Source organism: Nanorana parkeri, unplaced genomic scaffold (assembly GCF_000935625.1).
Source record: "Nanorana parkeri isolate BGI_ZX_2015 unplaced genomic scaffold, ASM93562v1 scaffold117, whole genome shotgun sequence".
Classification (NCBI taxonomy): Eukaryota; Metazoa; Chordata; class Amphibia; order Anura; family Dicroglossidae; genus Nanorana; species Nanorana parkeri.
This window is the reverse complement of record NW_017306385.1, coordinates 191,377-200,720: the sequence shown is the minus strand read 5'-3', so window position 1 is coordinate 200,720 and position 9,344 is coordinate 191,377. Positions and strand designations below refer to the sequence as shown.

The window sequence follows — 9,344 nt, the reverse complement described above, 5'->3', positions numbered from 1 at the left end:
GCTGCGTTTCCAACCCTGTCACAAAGGTTTGTGATGGAGACAACAAGTGGCCATTTCAACACACATCACACAGGCATGTTCCACTGTTGTCACCATCAGAAGAACCTGGCCCATGGAGCCATTGATGGAATGCATGTTGACAAAATGTAGCTGCAAAAAAAAGGGCGTAGGAGATCAGCAGAACTGAGATGCAACAAAGGATCAACTTTATTTTACATCTCTACTTTATTGGCACTACTTTATTTCATCATATCATCCTGTGTTGTTGTGCAACTCCCTGCAATGTGAATTAACAGGTCAACGGAAAAACAAACAGACCTACACTTCTAAATTCCTTCACCACAACACACATACCCTGCGCTGTAGTGCATGTCTGTTGGCACCCAATGGCACCAAGTGGAGTGCAGTGCTTCATGGTAACATGCCATGAAAGGCGTTATCCCATACATTTCTGCACCATATACTGTAGGTGTGAATCCAAATAAGAAATATTTTGAATAATTACACCTACTAAAATAAGAAAATGTATTTTGGGTCTTTGGGATACACAAATAAACTAACATCCATTTTGTTTATTTGCCTGGAACTCTCAAAGTTGACGGAACTGACTGTGAGAAAATTCTAAATTCTTTCCTAAGTGTTAAAAACTCAGACACAACTGAGGTTTCTGTTTTTTCCCAGAACCCCCCCAAAAAAAAAATCTCAGCGTTGGCCCATGGCCTGATGGTTTCCTCAGGATGATCTTTAAATTATTCTGACTCCATCGGTAATCATTTCCCACTTCGGTGTCAATTCTGAAAGCCGTCTCCGATTAGATGACTGTAACAGAGGCACAGCTCCAGGCTGTATAGCTGTAACAGACATGCTGCAGGTGCTTCGGATTGTGGGAACATCATCGTCTTGTAGAGGAAGACAATCCCAACACACAAATGTTTAGCCTTGCTCTGTTCCTTGTGCCTCATCAACGAGGCCCTAATCTAATATTCTTTCTGCTGCCTTATACCAACAGCTAATAAACTATTAAAAATCAATAGTCTAAAGTTATAAGTGATAAGAGAAAGACCTCTTAATCTATATGCCTGTGGCTGTGCAAGGCTGGGGTTTCATGGTGTGCTGCCAGGTGTGTTGTGGTTAGGGATGCACTGATACTGATTTTTGCTACCGAGTATGAGTACCGATATTTACATTTCGGTACTTGCTGATACTGAGTACCGATACCGGTACTTCCGCTAGCATCAAGCTGACTTCCCAGGCTATCAGGAAGCCGGGCGGCATGTCATTACTTGCCGCCAGGCTTCTTGATTCCCCGGGAAGCCGGCTCCATATTTTTTGGCTGACTCCATGCTGATTGGCAGGGAAGCCAGCTCAATGCTGTTTTGCCAGCTTGATGAGGATTGGCTGGGAAGCTGGCAGCCATCTCCATGTTCCCTCGCGGCACTGCTGGTTAGAGGAAATCTCCCTCTGACCGGAAGTTCCGGTATCGGGGAAGGTATCGGATCATTTGGGTGAGTACGAGTACAATATTAAAGTGTATGTTAAAGTGTAACATTTTGGATTTTCTTTCACTTTCTGTTTTTGGTACAATGATCTCCAGCACAAAAACTAAGGTTCTAAACATATTTTCTTTTCAGGTGGAATGTATTGTGATGTAATACTGCATTATGGCCACTAAATGGAGATGAGGAGCATAGGATATAGAAAACTATATTAAGATTTTTTTTGTCTTTATTTGAACAGAAAGAATGTTCATGGATATTCACAGGGCCAAGGGCATTGTTAATAAATAGACCCCTAAGTGTTAAAAAAATTGTGTAACTTAAGATAAAATATGTGCATGGAGACAGCCATATTTTCCCATTACATGCACAAGCTCTGCTTCCTGCCTAATAGTGCTACCTAAGAGCTGTACTTTACAGATCCTTTTATCTCACAGTAAATCTACCAGTCCATCAGGTTGAACACAATAGGCTCTGTACCACCTCAATGGCCATAAAACACACACTTGATCTTGGTAGCTATAGACCACATGATCTCCTGCCTAGGCTTAAAGTCACATGAGGGAGCTCAGGAGCATTTTTCCTTTAGGGCAAGAAAGATTTACATACGGAATTTCCCCAAATACCAATGTGATTTTATAATAGTGATATGTTGATTCAGGTGGTGTGTGAAGTTTAACAGATTAGTCCACTTTAATATCTTCTTTGGCCTTTGGAAAAAAGGTAGTAAGGCTTCCCAATCTAAATTCTAGGTAGATTCTGATAGGCCTAAGGCCAAATTTAGGCTGTGCCTGGTGAACTCCGACATCAGCCTCAGGTTGACATGTAAATGTAGATGTCTTCCCAAGGTCCTCCCGAGACCTCCTCCTCTTCAGCTTTTTTGTCAATTCCTCCTAAACGTACCTCCAGAATCTTTCCCAGCCTCTGGAACTCTCTATCCCAACATGTACATCTTCTACTCTGACTTTTATGTGATCCCTGAAAACTCATCTCTTCAGGGAAGCTCATCCTGCCTCTACCTAATAACTAAAATTGTACATTCTCAAACAACTAATCCTCACAGTTACTACCTGTGGTATCACTTTTAGATTGTAAGTTCTCATGAGCAGGACCCTCCTAACCTCCTTAAATTATATTGTAATTGTTCTATCTCCCTTTATTTTGTAAAGTACTAGGCAAACTGTCGGCACTATAAAATAATAATATAGGTAAGTACATTGATAAGTAACCTTCCTATAGCCGTATAGACCTTTACATACTGTATGTATGAAGAGCATGGCTATTTTAATGGCTCCTTTCCATAGATTGCATTATAATATTGGCTTAGATGACCCTTCAAACATAAACCAAAAGTTAATCGGCTTTTTCTGAAAAAAGTAATAAAACACAAAGGATAATAGAACAGAAAAAGCATCTTCCCTTAGAATGAGAACTGAATTTCCTGGAAAAATTCCACTAGACTGTTCAGGGATTAGAAAATTCACATATTTAACGTCAGCCGCTGAAACAACTTTCACCAGATGTACCGGGGTGAGGAGACCCTCCCAATGGAGGGTCCTAGGGGATCAGAGACCTGTCTGACTCATAGCTAAGAGACAGTCAAATGGTTCTGAAAGGTGATAGCCATCAGGGGAATCGTAGAAAAATGAAATGGTTTTCTCCGGAGAAAAGTTTGCTCTGTTTCACCTTGCCAACTAGCTAAATTTTGACTAACAAATCTACTGCGTTCCTAACTCATGCCTGGAGACAGTGTACACTCCTAAACCTCACAGGATTAAGCTGGATTGACCTCAGCTAACATTAAAGACCACTGCCAACCTTCAGGTGTTGTGCAGCATGAGAACTAGAGAACGTGTGTAGACCATATGCACAGGAACACCCGGCTTAAATCTAACACGTGTTTCATCTTCAGGCTCTTATGAATTGAAAAGGCAGCTTTGTTGTAAAAGCTGAACATACTTTTCCATGTTCCTTTTTTAACTTTGCAAAACTTAAAATGGGAGATTGGCAGAAGCATACAAACTTAATGGCTACTAAAGGTTACAAGAAGATGGTTTTTGTTAGACCCTGTCACCAGCGCTACTGGCAGTGGTTTCTCCGGCTGGCTTTTACCTCACTACCAAGAGGAGCGATTGCATATGGTAGGGGGAAGGTATTTGGCCCAACTAGAACACCTTCAGCTGCCGGGAAATAATGATGTGCAGGGTCTTGGTGCAAAACCAATTGAAGTTGGTCTATGCCAGCACAAAATGTGACTGTCACACCCCTCCACCTGGCTCAATCAGTTGCAGCAGGGGGATTCCCTGACCCATTGTGGCGTGTAGCTACGGGGAGGGAAATGCAAACCCAATTGAAGTTAGTCCACCCGCACACAAAAATGTGACTGTCACACCCCCTCCAACCAGCCCAATCAGTTGTAGCAGTTGCAGTAGGGGTATTCCCTGCCACATTGTGGTGTGTAGCTACGGGGAGGGAAATGCAAACCCAATTGAAGTTGGTCCACCCCCACACAAAAATGTGACTATCACACCCCCTCCAACCGTCACAATCAGTTGTAGCGGTTGCAGTAGGGGGATTCCCTGTCCCATTGTGGTGTGTAGCTACAAGGAGGGAAATGCAAAACCAATTGGAGCTGGTCCAAGCCCGCACAAAAATGTGACTGTCACACCCCTCCACCCCCGGACCAATCAGTTGCAGCAGTTATGCTAGGAGCTTCCTTGCCTATTGTGGCATTTAGCTGCGGGGAGGGTAATGCCCCTGCCACAACTGATTGGCCCCTGGAGGGTAGTGAATCAGTAACTTTTGCACGGACTTGGGCAAACTCAGGTAAATTATGCTCGCACCAAGCCTCCGCTCATCATTTCTGGGGAACAGTGAAAGGCTAGGTTTCAAGACATGGGCCACCTGAAAGGTAAGTATAGTGCCTCTAGTTTTACAGAGCTGCTGTGTCTCCAAGACAGGAAGTGACGGTACAGACAATGACAACAAAAATACTTGAAAATTCAGTGTCATTTGCCAATTTGCTGCTAAAGCTCTATGATATGTTATGCCAGAGCCATTTCTGGCGTGTTGAAATAGATCTTCCTTCACTTCAGTTTCTGGCAGCTTCTATGCAATCCCTCTGTTGTTTTTCCTGATAGCGGTATCTGGGTAGAATTGTGCCAGCTGTCAGTAAGGTGTGAGGATACATAACTGACAGCAGTGGCCGAGAGATTGTGTCAGGAAAAGCAACATTCACCTCTTTATAGTGACCTGTGACAATGTGAGAGAGTTTTGCATGCAGGATACAGGTCAGGTGCACCACATCATTGACTGGACAAAAACCAAAAAACCCAAATTGGTAGGCTGTATCCTCTAAAGGCAATTTATAGCCTAATTTTCAGTGCTACTTTTTCAGAAAAAGCACCCAATTTCAGAGCTAAAATGCATATATGGGAACTACGCTACCAGCCAAAATAATTCTGTGCAGCTAGTGTGATCCACGCACCTCTGCCAGACAGCACAACCAAGGGGTCTATTCACAAAGCTGCCGAGGGCAGCCGAGTGAATGATCGATCAGAAGTGAAGTGAGCCGAACACTTCGGCTTTCAGCACGGCTCAGCGCTCGACTGAGCTGCTCGGCCGTGATCGGGAGCTGTACGGGCTATTGTGAATAGCCCGTACAGCACCCCCTCGGTTCTCCTGAACCGAAGGGGTCCTGGGGCCGAAGCCAGCCGAAGGATCGGCCGAAGCTACGGCCAGATCCTTCGGCAGCTTTGTGAATAGACCCCCAAGTCTTTGAAATCCACTGTAGCAGTTGCAGCAGCACATCAAAAACACACCCTTAGCCTGCTGATTGGACAATGAAGGAGAAGCAGCACAGCAATGAGGTCAGCTCTCTGCTCATTCTGCCCTCTGTCCACTGTAAGAACATATGAACAGTGGTAGAGCTTGATTGGTCCAGCTTGGCCACATCTATTTCTTCACATCCAGAGGGCCACTGGGGATGCATAAATTGAATGAAGTAAAAAAAAAAAAGGCAGAGATCGTGATGTAATTTGCTTCTCCCCTCCGTCTCTTCCAGTCAGAGAACAGCTTGTATTCATTGAAAAAATAAGAGATGTTCTCTGAAAGGCAGAAGTGCTGAGCGAAGGACTCCCTGTGCCCAGCATAAAGACGGCAAGTCCCCCAACAGCACCCTATGTGGAGAATGTCTTGTATCTTTTCAATGAATACAAGGTGTTATTTGATTGGATAATGTGGAGAGGAGAAGCGGCTGATGTCACATTCTCAGCCACGTGGAGGTTCTGAGCGGAAATCTCCCTGTGTTTAGTATACAGATGGCAAGTCGCTCGAGAAGCACTTAGGAGAGACCAGCACTGACTGTATGTAGCACAGGCTACTATTGTGATTTTCTGCATCCCCAGCAGCCCTCCGGATGTGAGACATGAAGAATTAAATGTAACCAAGCTGGACCAATGTAAGTGTAACACCCTGTAAGCAGGGGTGCTTATTTAAATTTAGTGTTGTCAGATTGTATTCAGTCTGATGATAGTCTAATAGTCTATGCTCATTTGGTTTCCCCTAAACCCCAATCTGTTATCGTTTGCATCTCCCTGCTGCTGGGTGTACTCTGCCCACAGAGCAAAGCAACCAATAAGGGATTGTTATGGATATCTATGTCTCCCTAGCCTCCTATCAGTAGGAGGTTCATGGCCAGTGGTTCATGCTGGGAGAAGACATAAATATTCAGGGCGGACCATGTGAGGTTCTCTTTCTCCCCAGAGCCCTGACTTGGGGACGGCTGCTGTGTACTGTTTGATTTGGTTAGGCCCGAAACCTAGGGGACTAGCCATGTGCTCACACTGAGGCTTGAGTCCGGGGGGGCCAGTGGCTACTACTGATACTAAGGATGAAGTTGACTTCTCCTTCAAGTACTGCTCAGCCGGGTGCTCTAAACACTGAGGGCCATATTTGGCTTAAAGGAGAACTATGAAGTGAGTGCTTTTCACTCACCTCATAGTTCTAGCCGACCTGTGACAATTAAACTGTCACAGGTCGGCTCAGTAGATTGGGAAGTGAACGAACACATACCGGTGTTCGCTCACTTCTCGATTCTGTCACGGCTCTCTGCCGTGACAGGGGAGGGACTGGATTCTCCCCGATCCTCCAGCGCTGACTGGCGGAACGGACGGGGGAGGGGGCGGGTACAGCTGGCTCTGCCTCTAGATAGGCAGAGCCAGCTGTCACTCACCCAGCTGGGCGGATCCAGACATAATTGTCGGGATCCGCTGCGGCGTCTCAGTATACCGCAAGCTGTAGCGTGCGGTATACTGAGCTTAGGGTGATGGGAGGACGCTAGTTTGTGTCCTCCGTTTACCCAAAGGAGAACTATGGAGAAAGGCCCTAACCCCATAGTTCTCCTTTAAAGGTCCTAGTCCTTGGAGGCAGCGGTTACTTTGCTCTAACAGTTAAATGATTCTACACCATCGTAGATGTTCCTAGCCCTAACCCTCTCTCCCTGAAGTTCTTCAATAAAGTTTCTACAGCATCAAATCAACAGTCTGGATCTCAACTTTATTGGTCGCCACAGAGGGTGCTAAGTGCTATTGGGGCAGCCAGGTTGCTAAAATCCCTAGACAGGCTATTGAGCAGTTCCTTTAGGGGTGAGCGCTACATAAGTTTAAAAAAAAAGATAATTCCTGGAGTTCTGCTTTAAAATATTTTTTGGACATGCTGAAGAAGCGTACTCTACAGATGCCGTTTTAGTTTTCTCCTTTATCGGCCCAATTGATCATTTATATTAAAAAGCCGCTAGCCTAGGGAATGTAAAGGGAATGCAGGAATTCCATACTAAAAGATGGCACTCTGTGTTGCACTATCGATCGTTCTGTTATTGTTGATTCCGCAAAGGTATTCAAATATCTGGTTTTAAAATTGATTAGCTTGTGTATAGCTAAGCGCTATCAAAAGAAGCTGCGGTACTCTTGCTTTCAGAACATTAATGCACTGCACCGCCCACTGTATGTATTATTTTAACCTGAACAGGTTACAGCGGACTGTGCGTGTTGTTTTGGCATTCGATGAATGAGTTTCATTTTCCGTGGTCTTGAAGGGTCACGCCTTTCTAGGAACATATGTGTGTGTTGGGGACTGGGGGGACTAAGGCTAGATTTGAGACCCTTCACTTCACAAGAGTGACGTTATGCACTTTCAATACAGTTTACAGTTTGTTCAGCCACTTTGTACAAGGTAAAAAAAATAAAAATCACTTTCATGGAGCAGAGTGTGCTTTAAACACTGTGAATGGGCATCTGTGTTCAAAAGAGCCTGCTGTATCCTGTACCATTCTGCAGGGATTATACAAAAGCCCTTCTGTCTGAGCATGCAGCGAGTTATGACCTACCTGCACATAATCCACGCTTCTCCCCAGTGCTTTGAATGCCGTGTACATCACTTCTCTCTTCCCATTCCACTTCTGCATGATGCAAGTGTATCGGTTGCTGAGCACCAATTGTGTAACGTGTTGCATGCTCTCTTTGTGCGATTGCTCCGTCTCCCCGGGGCCCTTTTCGTGGAAGTTATTTTTCCAGATGTAAGTGGCGCTTAGGTCGCTGCCCATGATCTCGCTAAAAGTATCCATCATGTAGACGTCGTCTTCGGAGTTGCCGTCGATGACCATGATGACTTTCATTCCGGGGTAGGTTAGCCGTTTGACGGATAGTAAACATTTTCGTAAGTAGTCAGGATCCTCTTGATATGCAGCAATACATAGGGCGACGGACTTGTTCAGTTTTATAGGGGTCTCCAGGGAACGTTTCATTTTCCTGTGCTCTAAGTAAGCGAAGAGGCTTTGGATAAGGAGGTGGAGGGCTAAGATTGCACCGTACAGTCCAAAAGAGAAGTAGTAATTGTCTGTTTGGATAAACTGATACCCTACGATATAAGCAGCCGTAATTCCTAGTAGGAGGGACACTCCGAAGAGGGTTGTTCCAATTATTCTTAGGATGCATATAAATCGTTCACAATGCATCTGAAACAAGAGAAACACAAAGCTTGTCATTGACATGTTTGGAAAAACACGTTATTGAAGAGAAGGGGTCATATGTTAGCAGATAGCCAAAATGATGAACCATTTTTCCCTTAGTGCCACTGTCTTGGAAGAACAACTGTGTTTTGGTCAATAAACTCCGTGACCTTTAGATTCCCCCTGAACTTAGCTCTGCCAAAGGTTTCTGGTATGAATTATGGTATCCGTTACACGTCCAGCACAATTTCCTATCCAATTTGATATACCAAAAATCTTGATTGGCTCTCAGGTCATCTCTGATTTCTGCTGTGCAGGGGATTGTAGGAAGACAATATAAAGACAGATAGTGACAGTATTTTAAATGACTACTAGACTATAATTTATTTCCCAGTATCTGTGTGATTTAGGTCCAAGATAACCTAACATGGCCTATGTAGCCTATGTATGAAGACCTTAATTGTATATACAGCCTATGTTATTCATAAAACCCCTACCAGGTTATGTTCTCTCATTCTCTTGGGTATGCAACAGGAAATGATAGGACAGCTCCCCAAAATGAGGAGAATTTCCCATTAGGACCCTTACCGTTGAAACATTAGCCCCCCATTAGAAGATTTCCCCTCACCGTAGGTGATCCAATCTAAAATGTAGGATTTCCCCCCACTTTTCGTCTGGTTAGTCCCATTCTGTTACTTCAGAAAAAGAAAGATGACAGTGGGCCTAACCTAACACACTCCATCTAAATCAAAAGAAAAGGTTTGCCAACTATTTACATTTTGGGGAGAGTTCCGCTGACTTACTGCCAGGGCTTGTAGTGAAAGGAAATCTCTTCAATGGGG

The 9,344-nt window shown here is 44.4% G+C and overlaps 1 protein-coding gene across 1 annotated transcript in view; it reads right to left on the bottom strand.

Moving 5' to 3' along the window:
- HAS2 (hyaluronan synthase 2) overlaps positions 1–9,344 on the bottom strand; it is a 36,508-nt gene that overhangs the window by 7,420 nt on the left and 19,744 nt on the right. The window contains exon 2 of the mRNA XM_018553339.1: positions 7,882–8,508. Within this exon, the coding sequence (XP_018408841.1) occupies positions 7,882–8,508 (627 nt within the window). The remainder of the gene's footprint in view (positions 1–7,881; positions 8,509–9,344) is intronic.